General features: G+C 46.2%; 1 protein-coding gene across 3 annotated transcripts in view; it reads right to left on the reverse strand.

The window, feature by feature from the left end:
• Nucleotides 1-17,904, reverse strand: part of ADGRB1 (adhesion G protein-coupled receptor B1) — a 197,992-nt gene that overhangs the window by 82,161 nt on the left and 97,927 nt on the right. For 2 of the 3 annotated variants that reach the window (XM_056485647.1, XM_056485646.1), the window contains exon 18: nucleotides 2,837-2,975. In XM_056485647.1, coding sequence (XP_056341622.1) covers nucleotides 2,837-2,975 — 139 coding nt within the window. Of the gene's footprint in view, nucleotides 1-2,836; nucleotides 2,976-17,904 lie in introns of those variants that run through there. The other variant, XM_056485648.1, reaches the window with a different exon arrangement.

Below are 17,904 nucleotides of genomic sequence, written 5' to 3' on the forward strand. Positions count from 1 at the left end.
CCACCCTTGGCCAGTCCCAATCACCAGTCGTCCCAAAAGCCTCTCAGAGCCTTTTTTCATTGCAAAGGAGCTGTGCCCACACCAGGGTTACAAATATTTCAAGCTGCCAGGGCCAAAGGCTCCAGGAGGGAGATTTATAGCAATAAATAATATTAATGACACAGGCGGACGGAGCTTCTTGTCCTGAGAGCTCCAAAGGCACATGAAAAACTGCACCATAAATGTCACCGGCGCAGACACCAACGATGACGAGATGCCACCTCTGGGGACAGGAGGCAACGTGGGCTTGTTCAGAATGAGATTTGGGGAGGAAAGAGAGGCAATGAGGAGCTGGGTGAGCACAGCCATGCAAGCTCACAGGCAAGGCACAGGCAGGAGATGGGGCCCAGCTGGTTCAGCCTGGGTGGTGCTCCCCAGCCACCAAACCCTTGGGTTGGCTTAGTGGGGGGACTCAGGACATTCCAAGCCCCAGTTCTCCCCCCAGCACAGCCAAAGGACTCATCCTGAGTGGACTCATGTGCTGGGAAAAAATGAGTTGGGAAAACACAGCCCAACCAGCAGCCAGAGGAGGTGGAAAGAGGGCAAAAGAAGCAATTTTAGGCCTAAACCCCAAAGGAGCAGCTGTGAGCTCAGTTGCAGATATAATAAAACATGCCTGGGGGAAGGAAGCTGTATCCTCCTGCAGCCAAGCCCACTCTCAACTGCAAAAATACCTGCAGGGATGATGATAAAGGGCTGACACCCACCCTGTGTTATCCAGATAACACCCAAACACCTGGAGCTGAGGGAGCAGCAGCAGCATCTGGCCAAATCAAGTTAACCATTTTTTTCCCAGGCTGCTTAATTAAATAATACCAAGCAGTGTGTGAACATAAAATCTACATAAGAGAAACTTCTTCTTTAGCCAAGGCACAGATTCCCTTTGCTTTTCCCACACTGCCTGGTCCTCTGCCCACTTCCAGAAGATGGATCAGCAGAGCACCTTCACCAGCAGCTCAGCTGCACATCTAGGCTGGCTTCATTCCAGGCTTTGCCTTAGAAGCCTCCCTGCTGCAGAAATCCTAATTTGTTTTCCCCAGACATGCAACCTCCCAAAACTTTGTCAGGATGTCTTTGAGTCCTTCCCATGCAGGGCAAGACTCACACACTGATCCCAACCTCCAGAGCCAGACCCTAAAGCTGCTGGGGCGTGGGGTGAAGGGTGAAGCCCTGCTGCTGGCAGGACACAGACCTGCAAGCTCCCAAATGCCACCTGGCTCACCTGAGATCACCTGGAGAAGGCTGGAAACACTCCTGGAGAGCACCAGCCCAGCAGTTGCTTCCCTTCCTGCTTGGTTCATGGTGGCAGGACAAGGAAACAACAACCCCTGGAAGAAGATGGGTGCAGGGATGCCAGGATTGATGCAGCCAGCTGCTTCCAGAGCCCTTCCAAGCAGGAACACACTCCCAATCCCACCTCTGAGCATCCTTCTATCAGAGTATCTCCTCCTGAGTTGTTGCCTCAGTCCTGAGGACCTCAAAAGCTGCTCTGCCCAGCACCCCAGAGCCCCTCTCCCAGCCCTGGGCCTGCCTGGGGCCCAGGCAAACACAACCAACACTGTGTCTTTAAAACCACTTCAGTGCAGATGTTGTTTCCATGGTAACTAGTGGACCAAATACATTAGTGTTTCTAATAATAAACCGAACCTTCATCTTGGAAAATGTGATCCCCCCTCTCCCTTTACCACGCTCACCCTTCCTTTCTTCCTTACCCCTCCCCTTTTGCCGAATTAAGCCAGCATTTAACAAGCAAGCCATAATTAGTAAATAATTGCAAGGGCCCAGTAACTCCCAGTGCCCAGGCAGATGGAGAAGCTTTAGGTGGAGGAGGGGGTGGCTTTGCTCTGTGAATCTGGGAACTGTCCAAAAAGGGATGAACTACTTAAAAAAAAAATTTAAAAAAAAAATAAAAAGAAAGAAAAACAAACTCAAAAGCACAAGGTGGAAGAGAGGAGTCTGCAAAGCATCTTTTGCCCACCCCAGCGCCGTCTTTAGTGCCCTGGCACCCTCCCCGTGCACTGACTCAGGGTGCAGCCGCCCAGCGATAATTTCTAGGAATCTCGCACTTTTTTTTTTTTTTTTTTTTTTTTCCGGAGGCTCCGTCCGAGACGCGGCACCGACTTCGTGTCCCCGACAAGCGGCCAAAAACTTCACAACTCCTCCCCTCCACGCTCCCCGATTGCAGAGTGGGAACCCCCCCATCCACACCCACACACGCACACCCCAAAACTGCGCGGGGAAATGGGAAGGATGCCGAGGCGGGGATGGGAGGGAGGGAGGCGGAGCGGGGCGATTCCGCCCCCCCAAAATAAACCACGTGCGAAGATTCCGTGCGTGGGGAGCCCACGGGAGTGAGCACACCTGCGGGGGCCGGCGGGATGGATTTTTAGCGGGATTCACGTCGGGATGGGAGGATGGATGGATGGATGGATGGATGGATGGATGGATGGATGGATGGATGGATGGATGGATGGATGGGGAGGACAAGCGGCGCGGCATCACCGCCGATGTGTGTCCCCAAAGCTGCGCTCAGGGTCGGGGGGAAGGAAGGGGAGAGGAAGGACGGCGGGGAAGGGAAGGGGGAGGGTTCTGCCAAGCCTCACGCCGTGCGGCCACGGTGCCGGTGACACCGGACTGCAGCGGCAGCGCTCGGGGCTGTCCCCGGTACCCGCGGTACCCGGGGATGCTCCGCTGCATCCCGGGGATGCTCCGCTGCATCCCGGGCGCGTCCCCTTCCCCGCCGCTCCGTTCCGCGCTGTCCCCCGCGTGTCCCCACGCCTCCCCCGGCGGGACTCACCATGTCGGGGCTGAGCTGGGCTAAGATGGCGAAGGCGGAGAGCCGGTCACACAGGCACTTGGTCCGGGAGGCGTCGAGCGGGACCGTGCGGCAGCCGCGCCAGGACCAGGCGCCGGGCGGAGAGGCGGAGGCGGAGGCTCTGCTGGAGGGAGGAGAGCAGGGAGGGAGGGACGGGGCGGCGGAGCGGGGAGAGAGGGAGAGCGGCCGTCAGGGCGGGCGGGGAGCGGGCACCGCGCCCCCCGCCGCCCCCGTCCCACCAACCCCCCCCGGGACCCGCGTCTCCATCCTGGTCCCGGTGCTGCATCGCTGTGACCCCTCCATCACCCTCTGCAGCCCCCGGACTCACCACAGCCATGCACATCTCCCTGATCCTATAGCCCTGCCACACATATCCCATTTACTCCCCTCTAACCCTATAGCCCTGTGTCCCATGTGTGCACACCTGACTGCACAGCCTCATCCCACACAGCCACCCCATGGATGCATGACCCTATATCCCTGCCACACATATCCCATATAAACCTTCCTGACCCTATATCCCTGCCACACATATCCCATATAAACCTTCCTGACCCTATATCCCTGCCCCACATATCCCATATAAACCTTCCTAACCCTATAGCCCTGCCCCACATATCCCATATAAACCTTCCTAACCCTATATCCCTGCCACACATATCCCATATAAACCTTCCTGACCCTATATCCCTGCCGCACATATCCCATATAAACCTTCCTAACTCTATATCCCTGCCACACATATCCCATATAAACCTTCCTAACTCTATATCCCTGCCACACATATCCCATATAAACCTTCCTAACCCTATAGCCCTGCCCCACATATCCCATATAAACCTTCCTAACCCTATATCCCTGCCACACATATCCCATATAAACCTTCCTGACCCTATATCCCTGCCACACATATCCCATATAAACCTTCCTAACCCTATATCCCTGCCACACATATCCCATATAAACATTCCTAACTCTATAACCCTGTCCCACATATCCCACATACACCTTTTGCCCTTATAACCCTCTCCTACTTATCCCACATACACCTTAACTCTACAACCCTGCCCCACATACCCCATATACATCTTCTTAACCCTACAGCCCTTTCCCACTTATCCCATATAGACTTTCTTAGCCCTATGCCCAGTCCCACATCTAAGTTTCCTTCAGCCTATAGCCCTGTCCCACTTGTTCCATATACACACCTTAATCCTATAGCTCTGCCCCATTTATCCCAAATACCTGCACAGCTTCCCACACAACATGTGCAACAACCCTACAGCCCAGTGACACCCTACATACTGATCCACATGTGGGACACATGGATAAATAATCCTATAGCCCTGTCCCTACACAACCTGAACACACATCCTCATCCCTACAGCCCTGTCCCACATTTATGGATATAACACTACAGACCTCAAATGCACCTCAGTGCCCCCATCTCTCACCCCACACACCCCCAACCCTGCTCCACACCCCATACAGATGTGTACAGACCTCCCCCAGCCACAGAACCCAATTCACAGCTTCACCCCTCCCTTGTTCCTTCTCCAAAGCCAGCCCAGGACCCTCCTCAGCCCTTCCCCACATTCCCAGAGCTCTGGGCATGGCAGGGATGTTCCTCCCTCATGGCCAGAGGGACCTAAAGCATCAAAGGGACAGATCCCTGCTTTCTCCTGGCATCCTTTCAGGCTGGGGAAGAACAGGAGAATGGGGAAGGGGCCATAGAGGGGGAATTCTCCATGGTCTTCATCCCACAGTTGGGGTGGTTCCACTGGGAAAATGATTGCAGCCCCATCTCTGTGTGAGCACAAAGGGCAAAATCAGGGAAAAGGGGAATGTCCTGCTCTGCCTTGTGCTGGGACACTGGGGACCTGAAAAACTACAATCATTTTCCACCTATTGTTTCTGTGTCTTGTGGATGTGGATTAGGGAACCTTTCTCCTGGGATATGGTCACACAGGGAGGGCAGAAATCCAGTAGGTGGGGAGAAGGTCAGCACCCTGTGCACAACCTGGGCTTCACAGGAGCCTGAGACAGAGCAAAAGGGCCATCTGCCTGCACTGAAGGGACATGGGGAGAGATGTCCCATCCCCACAGCTGGCCACCCTCAGAGGAGGGGAGCTCAGAGCAGTGCCAGCAGCGAGCCCAGGCAGCTCCAGATGGAGCCAAGCTGCTCAGCAGCCCTGGGTGCATCACAGATGGCCTGGGCAGCTCTTGCTGCTGGCTCCAGAGACCTGCCCTGAGTCACAGACAAGTTCTTTGCAGGTCTTGACTCGGTGCAGGCTCTGAGCTGCTCCTCATGAAAGGATTCTGAGCCTCCCTGCACCTCCCTGTGCCACCATGGGCTGCAGAGAGAGCAGCAGCACATCCTGCTGTCAGCATCCACTCAGATCCTGCTCAGCACATGACACTGAACCTCCCTGAACTACTCCTGGTTTGGGTTAGAGCACTCTTCATTGTTAAACAAAATAAAATGGAGGGAAAATTAATTTTACCATAAAAGTTGTAGGCAGTACATAAAACTTTTTTTTTTTTTTTTTTTTTTTTTTTTTTTTTTTTTTTTTTTTTTGACTGCTGGTGCTCATCCAGAGCTTTCTAAATGTCTGGACCCTGTTAAATGTCAGAATGCCCCATCCCTGGGAGTGTCCAAGGCCAGGTTGGATGGGGCTTGGAGCAACCTGGGATAGTGGAAGGTGTCCCTGCCCATGGCAAGGAGTTGGAAATAAATAACCTTTAAGGTCTCTTCCAACCCAAACCATCCTGTGATCCTGTAGTTCTCCATCCATCCATCTCATGGGGCATAAATCTGTCTTCTCTGGATCAGCAGCTCTTCACATGATTTTCTCTGAGCTGTCACATCATTTCTTGAAGACTTTCAGACCCTGGCATTGTTCTTTGCTCTCTGTCATGCACCTTCTGACATTTCCCAACACCCTTCCTGGAAGGGACCAGGAGATCCAGGGCCAATCTCATGGGAAATCTGAATTCTGTATTCTCCCCTCTATGTACTGCTCATATTTCCAAGATCTGCATTATTGAGTTGTTCTGTTTATCCACTGTCACCGAGAAAAATGCCTTATTTATGATGTGTACAAATAAAGACAAATTCCCAGACTCCAACAACCAGTTCTGTATTCTCCTAGAAAGTATTAATTTAGCTTGACAAAATCTATTTTCCATAAGTTGATTGCTATTAATGCCTCTGTTTTAATGAGTGTGCTATTATTCAATTATAATCATAATATTACCCACAATCCCTAAAATTTTGGATCCTGTTTCAGATGAATATTGTGCCTATGACAGATGTGATGCTGCTGTGCTTACACACACTCCTCTCTCCAGATTTGGGGAACTCTTCCACCTTTCTTTTCCTGAAGAGAAATGATCCCAAATTAGTCTTAACTTGCTCTTTTAAAATCCAAATTGCTCTGTCTTGTTACTCTTGCACACAGCTCACTTTGTTGGATGATGTATAGCAGGTTTTCCAGCTGCTGGTGTAATGAAAAGTATTTCATTAGGCTGGGATGTGGATTAGAGAAGCAGGCTCTCTTCCAATTACAGAATACAGGCGTTTATTGAAATTCCTGCATTATTATAAATAAATCTGTCATTTCGAGCTAGCCACAAACCAATACCATCAGGATTTATTATGGGTTTAACAGACTCTAAATTTTGCTCTTTATTCATCTTTGCTGTTCTGAAGAGTAAAATTCCTACATTTTTCCTTTTTTTTTTTTTTTCTTCTCTTGTATTTTTCAAGCTTTTAATTTGCACTGCTTGCTGTCAATTCATCCTTTGTCCAGAATTCCACAACAGCTTTTACTTTTCCTCTATAACAGACTGTTGTGGAGTTTTTTTCCTGTAGATATTTGTGCATTTGGCTTGTGGTGGTGCTTTTTTGTTAGCTGAGGGGTTTTTAGTGCTCTGTTTGTCTTTTTCATTTATGGATTTGAGGTTATCAAGAAAAGTGCTTTTAAAAGGTTCCTAATTATAGAATTTTGGAGTCATAGAATGGTTTTGGAAGGGACTTAAATATAATTTTTTTTCCAACCTCCTGCCATGGGTAGGGACACTTTCTATTAGACCAAACTGCTCAATGTCCCACCCAGCCTGGCCTTGGACACTTCCATGGATGGAGCACCCACAACTTCTCTGGAAAACTTGTGCCAGCACCTCTCTGCTCTCACAGGGAAGAATTTTTTCCCAATATCCCATCTCACCCTATTCTCTGGCAATTTAAAGCCATTTCCTTGTCCTGTCACATCCCTTATCCCAAGTCCCTCTCCAGCTCTCTTGGAGCTGCTTCAGGCACTGGAAGGGACTCTGAGATTTCCCTGGAGCCTTCTCTTCTCCAGACTAAACAACCTCAGGTCTTCCAGCCTGTCCTTTCATCCTTAACTCTACCCTCAGCTCTTTTTTTTTTTTTTTTTTTTTTTTGTGTTTAAGCAGCCTTTCCCAACAAATGGAAATGCTTAAATCTCCCATTTTTAGAGCATCACATTTGTGTACATTGCCACACACAGACACCCCCTGCCCCAAGGAACCTGAAGTCTCTTCAAATGTGGGAATACATTTGCCCTCACATCACTTCCAATCCCAAAGTCCAGCTTTATTCATTTAGCAGCTTTCAAAGTAAACTAGGACAGATCTGGGCTGTACATCAACAGAAGTAACTTCATCCAAAAGGGAAAAAAAAAAGAAGAAAATAAATCAGAAAACCAACAAGAACAGGAAACCCCAGGGAAAGTATCAGAAAACAAATAATTCTCCCCAGATGCTGTGCCTGCTCTCACACTCCCATGGCAGAAAAGCTGACAGAACAGCACTGAATGCAAAATCAGGATAAAATCTATCCAGGGCCAAACCACACTTGGCACAGCCTGAAATCCATTTCTAGATGCACACAGAAAGTGCACAGCAGTATTGAGGCAAGACAAAAAATTAAAAATTAAAATAACTACCTTTTGCTCTTCAAAGACCTGGTCTGGTGCCTGCTTATTTATCCTGTTGGACTCAAAGAACGCTGCTGGATCAAAGCCATCCAGTTCTTGCTTTAAAAGCTGCTATAAATCACATAAAGGATGGGTGATGTGGATGTGCTGAGTCAGGAACTTGGTGTAAATCACCTCAGAATAAGTCCAGCTACACCATTTAATGGAAAATGAAAATCTGGTCCTCATTACTACCAGTGATTATTAATTAATTAGTCATTAGCAGTTCTTAAACCACTCAAATGTTCCAAAGAGCATGTCCATTCCTCTGGTTTTAATTTTAGAAGAAGAAGAACTTTTCTTTCATCCTTTCCTTCCTCATTGCAAATCTCCCTAATTGCCTCTTCTCCTTGCCCTGCAACCCTTTGCATGTGAACACCTCTGCACCCTCTGGGGATGGAGCTTGGAGATGGGCTGGGAAAACCTCTTTGGAGGTAGGAGCCTCTTCTCCCTGATTCCCAGTGTGGATGTGGAATCCTGGCATGGTTTGGGTTGGAAGGGATTTTAAAGATCACCTTGTTCCAACCCCCTGCTATGGGCAGGGACACATTCCACTATCCCAGGGTGATCCAATCCCATCCAACCTGGCCTTGGACACTTCCAGGGATGGGGCAGCCACAGCTTCTCTGGGCACCCTGTGCCAGGACCTCACCACCCTCACAGGGAAGAATTTTTTTCCTTGTATCTGGTCTGAATCTTCCCTCTTTCCATTTAAAATCATTCTCCCTTGTCCTGTGATCCTGTAGTTCTCCATCCATCCATCTCATGGGACATAAACTCCATTCCCTTGTCCCAAGTCCCTCTCCAGCTCTCCTGGAGCCCCTTCAGGCACTGGAAGGGGCTCTGAGGTTTCCCTGGAGCTCTCCCTTCTCCAGGCTGGACATTCCCAGCTCTCCCAGCCTGGCTCCAGCCCTTGGAGCATCTTCACATCCTCCTCTGGACCCATCCAGCAGCTCCACATCCTTCTGATGTTGGAGGTGCCACAGCTGGATTTGCTGTTCCAGGTGAGGTCTCACAATAATTCCTTGTGATTTTGGGTTGTCCCATTCCTGGTGAGCCTGTCCAGCATCACCTGCTACAGATCCCATCCTCAGTACCACTAAGAAAGATCTAATGGGATTTCTCCAAGGTCCAGGGAAACACATCTGAGGGAATTTGGGTCTTGCTGGTTGCAGATACCTGCCCAGATAGTGTTTGGTTTAACCATCAAATATTACCAAAGACCTCACAGCTCAGCACAGACTTGAGATCCTAAACTCAAATTTCAAAATTCAATCACTGGATTTTGCCATACAATGATTATTTCACTGGCAGGAGTTCAAATTACAAAGCAGATAGATTGAAACAGGGCATGTTTCACATTTGAATGCAAAATTCATTCACTGTGGGCCTGATGAAAATCTCTGGAAGACAATGGGCTATTAAGGAACAGGTCCATAAGGGGAGGAACATTTGTGTGTTCGTGTGTGCCTGCCTGTGGGTTCAGGTTTCATTTGTAAAGCAGTAAAAAAGCCAAAAAAATACACTGGGCTTGTGCTGGGAAATCCTGGGAATCCTGGGAATGTGCTGGGAAATTGTGCTGCTCAAAGCTCAGAGGCAAAGAAAAGGAGCAGAATTGGAGTTCTTCACAAATATTGAATCCAGGTAAGCTAACAAGGGAGCAGAATTATTTCCAGGCAGTCTCCAGAGTGGAGGCAAGAAAGAGGAAACTCTACTAAAGGGAAAACGTGGGCAGAATATTAGAGGGGAGTGTAGTCAGAGTGATTACAACCCAGTCCAAAAGGAATTGTAGCAATCCCCAAACCAGCCTGGTGTAAAAAAAACGTGTTGGGAGGGCGAGCAGGGAACCTGCCAGGTTGGTTCTGTCTCTAAGTCCGTGCTCAGATTTGTCTCCAGTGTAATTCCAGGGATGCTGCTCAGGAAAATGTCTCACCATATGTTACAACAGGGCTCTGAACACTATTTGAGCACTTGATGGGGAAAAGCAATTAAGCACTGTCTTGTAGATTTAAATGGGAGCTAAGCACATGCTTAAGGACTTTCTCAAACAGAAATGCTGCTCTGACAGGAATTTGCACAAATGGAGAGCTTTTGTTGTGGGAAGAGCCACAGAGCAGAGTTTCTAAAACTGGGGTAGGTATTTGAGATCTGAGAAATACAAGGAATCTCCAGGTGTTTGTTCCAACCCAGACAGCTCCATGGCTCTCTGTTCTCATTTCACATGGGCCATTCCCCCTTCTCCAACCAGGAGAGTGCTTGGCACAGGTCCAGCTGGCAGATTGATTATTAATTTGGAGAACAAACCAGAGATGAAGTCAAAGTTAATCCTTTTTGTGGGATTCCCAAAAGCAATTTTCATTTCCAGCCAAAGGCTGCCCCAAAGCGCCTTTCAGACATTTTGGCTCTGCACAGTAGCCCAGGACACAAAAAAAAAAAACAAAAAAAAAAACAACCCTGCAATCATATTTCTGCAAAAAATGTCTCAGAGTCACTGTGCAGGACCTCAGGGCTGAATTAAAGAGTGGATAGTTCCTAAGAGAAAGGGACATGAAAAGGTTTGCAGCTTTGGAAAAAAATAGGCTGATTAAAAATAAAATAAAATAAATCTTTGATTGGCTGCTGAAGCAGTTACAAAGGATCTCCTGCCAGAGAGGTAAATGCTGAAATTCATTAAACACGAAGCTAAATATGGGTTTAAATCAATCTTTAACACTGGGGCTGCTTGGAATGTTTGAGACACACTCAGTACCAAAGCAGGGATCACTCTTTGCTTAGCTAAGAACTGAATAAAACCAGCAAAACTCTTTCACAGGGGTCATTCTGTTATCCAAGAGATAATTTTCCCTCTCTGTGATCAATCCACTGGTTCAAAGACAGGCTGAGCTTTCAGTTATGCTGCTGAAAATCCTGAGAGACATCTCACACATCCAGCAAGGCAGTGCAGGCTTATTGGAGCAAAACCAAACCTCCTGGAAAAATCCTGCACTTCTGAGCCTCTGCATTTGAAATGTAGCAAAAATTTGGTAAATCCACGTAGCTCAGAATTGAAATCTGAGGTTCCAATGAAATAAAGGAAGGTCCAGCAATTTCCCTGTGTTAATCTAAGGAAATCAAGCATCATCAAGCTTATTTAGCTCAAAGCCCAGAAAGCCAAATGGCTCCTGGGCTGGATCCCTGTGGTGTGGGCAGCTCTGGAGCCAGGCTGGGAGAGATGGGAATGTCCAGCCTGGAAAAGAGAAGGCTCCAGGGAAACCTCCAGGAGAGCTGGAGAGGGAATTTGGATGAGGGAATTGAGAGATGAGGCAAAGGGAATAATTTAAAACTGAAAGAGGGGACATTCAGACTGAATAGAAGGAAAAAATTCTTTACAGGGAGGATGCTGAGGCCCTACAGGTTTACCAGAGAAGCTGCTCCTGGATCCCTGGAAGTGTCCAAGGCCAGGTTGGATGGGGCTTGGATCATCCTGGAATGGTGGAAAAATGTCCCTGCCCATGGAATGAGAGGCCTTTGAAGGTCCTTTCCAACCCACCCCATTCTGTGAAAGGGAAACTGAGGCACACAGAGGAGATGTGAATGGATACAGACCTGTAAGAGGGCACTCACAGAGCCCTGATATTTGGAATAAGCAGTCAATGAATATGTCCACACAGCCCTTAGCTGAGTTTCCTGGTTGCTTTACAGAAATTAAAAAAAAAAAACAAAGCAAAAACAATATAAAACTTCCTGTTATACTACTCAGATTACTCAGTTTCCTTACAAGTTTTGCTTGGCACTGGTGCCCTTTTTCTCACCTCTGGTACTGAACAGAACAATATTCTGTCAGTCTGAAAGGATCAATGATCAGAGCAGCAGCTATTATTAAACTAGCTCTTTAGAAAAATACCAAAAAAAAAAAAAAATGGAAACTGTAAAAAAATAAGAAAAAACATACTCTTGATACAGTTGCTTGGTGCAAGGAAAACAAAACCAGAGCAGGAATATTAATTTGATTTTATTTTTCAGAGACCCCTAATTCAAAGTGGTTTAGGGTGATTTCCTTCAGACGGACAGAAGCAGAATTAAGATAATAGTGATTTAAGAAAGGATTCCTGACCTGTGGGAGATTAGGAATATTTGGGATTTCCTTTTTCTTGTGTGGGAGAGGGGGACAGGAAAAATATAAGGAGGTGACAAGCAAGCCCTTTGCCCAGGTGTGAGCTCAGGAGCAGAGCAAACTGAATTGCAGCATTTTCAGGGGAGAAAGTAACTTTCTATCAGCAAATTAGGCCCAGAAATGAAAAAAAAAATTATAAATAAATAAATAAATAAAAAGAAGAAACAGCCCATATGCAGCCTCCAGTCTGGAGCCTTAATTAACATAAATAATGTTCAAACACACAAATAAATAGATATTACAATTGAAATAAAGCATATGGCTGGCTAAATACCCCAAAGATTATCCAGAGCTAATCTTTTCAGGCAGAAGTGCAGCTGGTGCTGAGCTCTAATGATTCTCATCACAAGGCCAGGATGCTCAGCATCATCAGCTTCCCACCATCATCATCCTCCTGGGGTTGGATTCTGCCTTTCCAATCCAGAGCTTGTGGTGGGGAATTACTGAGCACTTCTCCTCTCACAGCCCCACTGCTCCAGGAAAATCCAGGAATCATCTCTTGAAGGAGAAACTCTGCCATGGTTTGGTCTCCTGGGAGCTGGGGTGGGGGTTGGAGCAATTTGGTTTAGTGGGAGGTGTCCCATGGCAGGGGATGATCTTTAAGGTTCCTCCCAACCCAAACCAAATCTGGTTTTTTTTTTTTTTTTTTTTTTTTTTTTTTTTTTTTTTTTTTTTTTTTTTTGGTGGGGGTGAATTTTTTTTTTTTTGTTAGTTTTTTTGGTTTTATGATTCAGTGCTCAAGGAAGGGTGAAGCTCACTTGACTTTTTTAGTTTTTTTCCTTTGTTTTTTTTTTCCCCATGATTGATTTGCTGTCACGGGTTTCTGGTTTTACCATTTCACTAGATATTAGGTATTTTTGAGATCTTTTTTTTTTATTTTATTATTTATATTTATTATTTCTATTTATTATTTATATTTATAATATGTTCCTTATTTCTTGTGGGTTTTGTTTGTTTGTTTGTTTTTCTGGGGATTTTTTAATTTTTTAGTTGCTTTTGTTATTTTTGTTTTTTCAGGGAGGTTTGGATTTTGACAGCTTTTTCCTCACACGAGGCACCACTGTGTTGAGGTTTAATTATTTTTTTGGGTTGGGATTAAATGAGTGACATGGTATTTCTTGTTTGGACTTAGATGTTTATTAGTTGTTATTTATATTACAGTTTCACAAACTGTGAGTTTTGCAGTACTTTAAGCTAACAAACTAAAAATTTTGTTGTTTTTTTTTTATATAAGGCTTTTTGATGATAAACTATTTAATTATGAAATTCCATTAAATTATTTTTACTTTTAACTTAATAACTAACTATTCATGGCCCACAATGCAGACTTTCTTACTTAATTATCCAATATTACTTAAACTTATGAGGAAAAATGTGAAGAACAAGGACTAGTTTTTGCTCTAAAACTTTCATCTTACTTTATATATATTACTATATTCGAAAACTTTAAACTCAAAGTGATATCACACACTTTTATTCAAACTATACACTTCTATTATTCTATTATTCAATTCTGGAAGCTTTCTCCACAGCCTTAGGTCAAATGCAGTGTTTTCCTAGGGGTCACTGCTTGTTTGAACAGAAAATATAAAATTCTCAATGATCAAAGGCAGTCACAGGACAGATATTTCATTGGGATGAGCCCCCAGAAAGATTCCTCTGCCCCACCCAATATTCCACTAAAAAAATCAGAATTTTCATACAGAAAATGTGGCACCATGGGCCAGGCAAAGGAGAATTGGAGAAACCAAAAGCACTCAGTCTCTAAATCAGAAACAAATGTGGAAATCCCTGTCAGGTGTCAGGGAACTGTTTTGAACTGTTTTTTTAATTATTATTTTTTTTATAACTGTTCCAAACCAGTTCAAAAGCCCCAGATCATAAAACTCAGGGGAATATTCCTTCCTGACCATCCCTAAAAGCCAAAGCCAGGCTGGATGGGACCTGGAGCAACCAAGGCATCCCATGGCAGGGGCTTGGAACTGGGTGATCATTAAAAACCTTTCCAAGCCAAACCATTCTGTGATTGAATTACCCCACTTCTAGTGGTTGTTTAATAATTATAAATCTGGGGGCTCCCACAGCATCTAATTAGGACCAGAACTTGAAGTATCATGAGGGGTTTGCTTTAGTTTTGGGGTATTTTGTTGGGTTGGTTGGGGTTTTTTGGTTTTTTTTTTTTTGGGCTTTTTGGGGTTTTTTGTTGGTTTTTTTTTTTTGGTTGGTTGGTTGGGTTTTTGGTTTTGGTTTTTCTTTTTTTGCTTGTTTGTTTGGGTTTCTTGTTGTTTTGTTCTGTTTTTTGGGATTTTTTTGGGGTTTGTTGTTTGTTTGTTTTATTTAAGGCATATTTGAAGTCCTTTTGTGTTGTGGATTTTTTTCTCCTTTAAAAGGATGACATTTTCCAGCTCCTCTACAGAACCCTGTGAAACAGAAGCAGAAAAGCCAACAGCTCCCTATAATCCCTTGGCTTCACGACTTTAAGACGAAAAAAAAGGAAAATAATTCTCATATTTAGCCACACTGCAAACTGTGCTATCATCAGGGCAGCTCATGGCAGTGGCTGCAGGAGATGACCTTGCACTGCTTCCATGGAACCATCAAATCATGGGGTTGTTAAGCTTGGAAAAGATCCTAAAAAATCATCAAATCCAGCACCATGTTCACTACTAAACCATGTCCCCATATATTTTTTTGACCTCTCCCAGGGATGGTGTCTCCACCACTTCCCTGGACAGTCTCTTCCAATGCCTGACCACCATTTTTTTTGGAATTTTTTTTTTTTTTTTAACAAATATCCAACCTAAATCTCCCCTGGTGCAACTTGAGGCTGTTTCCTCTCATCCTCTCATTTGTTACCTGGCAGAAATATCTGACACCCACCTCACTACAAGCTCCTTTCAGTCTGTTTCCACAAAAGATCAAAAATTTATTTGTTCCAAGTCTTTATGCTCTGCTCTTAAATTTCTTATTGTTATCCAAAGCCAAAAACATATTTACAGCATTTCTGGGATCCCTTCAGTGCAAGAAATCCAGGTCATAACTCCAAAATTTCACTTATGAGTAAGATTACAAATAAGATTTATAAATAAAATAAAAATTGCATATTGTTCTACACAAATTTTATAAATAAGATATATTTTGGGGCAAAGCTGCCCCATTGGATCTTTTCTGCTACACCAGAGTATCAGAACCATAAAAATGATAGAATCATCAAATAGTTTGGGTTGAAAAGATGTTTAAGTCCCACTGATAACACAGAACTGCAAAACCTGCCACTAAACTGTGTCCACAGTTGTCTGCACATATTTTAAATCCCTCCAGTGTTGGTGATTCAACCAGTTCCTTGTCTTGCCCAAACTCACTGGGATCAAGATCACCTTGGGAAAAAGGTGAAAAGAGGAGCTACTGTGGAAATATTGTTGGGACTTTCTGAAGCCAGCTTTTCCAAGTGGAGGGAGGTGTATCAGTGGGAGAAAAGAGGGATGGAAAGATGAGCAGGAGGATTATCTCTCATTATCACACAGGGCTGCTTCCCAGCAGAGACAAGGTGAGGGCAGTGAGGGATGGATCTGCCTCCCTCCCAGCCCTGTGTGACATTCACCCAGGCCTGGCAGGATGCTTCTCTCCAGGGGCAGCTCCTCAGGTGTCCTTGAGCTTGCATGGAGATGTTTTGGCAGGAACCAGAGCCAGGGCTGGGCTGTTGTGCCCTTGTTGTGCCACCCTGCAGGACCCTCCTGGAAGTGCCTGTTTGAGTTGTGTGCATGTTCCAGCTGGACACAAAGGTGTTCAGCTCCCTCCCTCAGTTCCATGTCAGCTTTTCTGCTGTAATTTCCCAATTAACACAAGATGCCAGAGACTTGGGGAGATGGTTTTGCAGTTATTCCCTCTCCAGCTAGGAAGGATCAAACTGGATCATGGCCCAGGAGATGGGATTCAGCTTTTCTGTTTAGAAAAGGATGCGACTCCACATCAGGAATTAACCTGCAGCTGGTCCAGGCAATCCTCTTTCTCCGCCCTGAATCACAGCCAGTCATCCTATAATCACTCCTGAGAAACTGGGAAATTTTCCTGTTTTCACAGAAAACAGCAATCAATGCACCCAAGGGATGAGCAGCAGCTTTGGCACGTGTACCAAAAATATTCCAGGGAAAATCCTGGATCCATCATCTCCTGCACCTGGACTTCATGGTCCCACACTCAAGCCTCATGGGAAAGATGGGAAGAATGGGAAAACAAGGTAGGGAATGCTTCTGCTGAGCATAGCAGGTGCCAACAGAAATGCAGGACGTTGCAGGCAGCAGTGAACGAGCTGGAAACTCTCCCTGTGGCTGCTCAGGGATCTACAAATGCACTTGGATTAAAGGCTGGGAGAACAATGCAAACACCTGGGAGGAGATGTCTCACTCACACCCTGTGCCCTGTTCACTGCTCAGCACTTCCAACTCTGTGGATGACCCCAGCAGAGCCCCCAACCCAGCCCTCAGCCAGAGCTCAGGGGAGCAGGAGGATTGAGAGGACCACAGCCATCACCCTGTGGCTGCTCACACCAAACCCTGGACAGTGGGATTGTCCACTTGGGGGTTTTGAACCCAAAATCTCTGGTGCATGGGGCTGAAAGGAGAGAGGGAGGTGGAACTTAGTTGCTAGCTCTGAACAGAGAGCCTGCAAGTGTCAGATCTCCTGTCCCTTGTGCCCTCTGTCCTTACAGCCTCCCCCTCTCTGAAATATCCATCTTGATGCTCTTCCCAGCTTTCCATGGCAAAGCCAGGGATGGAGACACAGGCAGATTGCCTCCTGTCTAGCTCTAACCAGCACTTCCCAAAAGAGCAAACAAACAGTGCTGCCAACATCCCAGCCCTGTCTGCAGCAGCACAGGAGCCCCCAGGGCCAGGCTGGGAAGAAGGATGGCTCTCCTGCTACCAAAACCCCAGCTCCAGGGGATGCTGCTTCTCAGAAACCTAAATCAGAACATTGTAATGGCTGAGCACAGGGCTAGAGGATAAAGAGACAAAGAAAAATAAATCAGGCAGATGACAGAGGGGCTGGGAATGGGAGGAGGTAGCAGACGGTAAAAGAAATTAAATCAAGAAGCCAAATTAAGGTGCTGCAGGCAAAGATGAAGATGCTGGATTAGAGATTAACCGTAACCAAGCTGGAAATGTGGCCCTTTAAAGGTACAAATTGCTTCAATGCATTTCACAAAACCCACACAAATCTCCTAAGAGTAAAGTTTTCACAGATGCAGCTGGATCACAGAGGTCTGGACCTCAGAACTCTGGATGGCTTCATGCTCTGAGATTCCACTGAGAAGGGGAATTAAAAGCAAAGGAAAGGCAATCATGCTAAAAAATGGAAAGCCCTGAAGTCAAGGAGAGGGGATGCAGGCAGTTGTTAGAGAAAGGTTTGGCACAGTACAGATAAATTCTGGGGGAACATTCAAATGACTCTGAATCTAGGGGAGCTGCTGAGCCCTTTGGGGCTGTGTCCTCACCGAGAAGTTCCTAATTTACCTCCTGGCAGCCAGCTCCAAAGGAGTGGAGGGTGAGCTCCACCTTTCACACTGCTCCTTCACAGCCCAGAGGAGGAGACAGCCCAGCCAGCCTCCCCATCAGAGAGGAGCAGGGGAAGCAGGTTCAGCCCTCAGCTCCAGCCCTGGGAGCAGAGGATCCTCGTTCCATCCCAGCACATCAGGTTTTTGCACTGCTGCACATTCCCATTCTGGGACAAAGGTCTCTCATGCATTGCCACCTCCTTTTAGCACCAGCAGCTCACATTTTCCACTGGAGCATCTAAGATCCTGCTCCTGGGAGAGTGAGGGGCATGGAGGAGCTGGATGGGGTCGTGAGGTTCAGTTTTTTAAAACCCTGAGGTGTTTTTTTCAAGCATTCTGATGAGAG

Source organism: Oenanthe melanoleuca, chromosome 2 (genome assembly GCF_029582105.1).
Source record: "Oenanthe melanoleuca isolate GR-GAL-2019-014 chromosome 2, OMel1.0, whole genome shotgun sequence".
NCBI lineage: Eukaryota > Metazoa > Chordata > Aves > Passeriformes > Muscicapidae > Oenanthe > Oenanthe melanoleuca.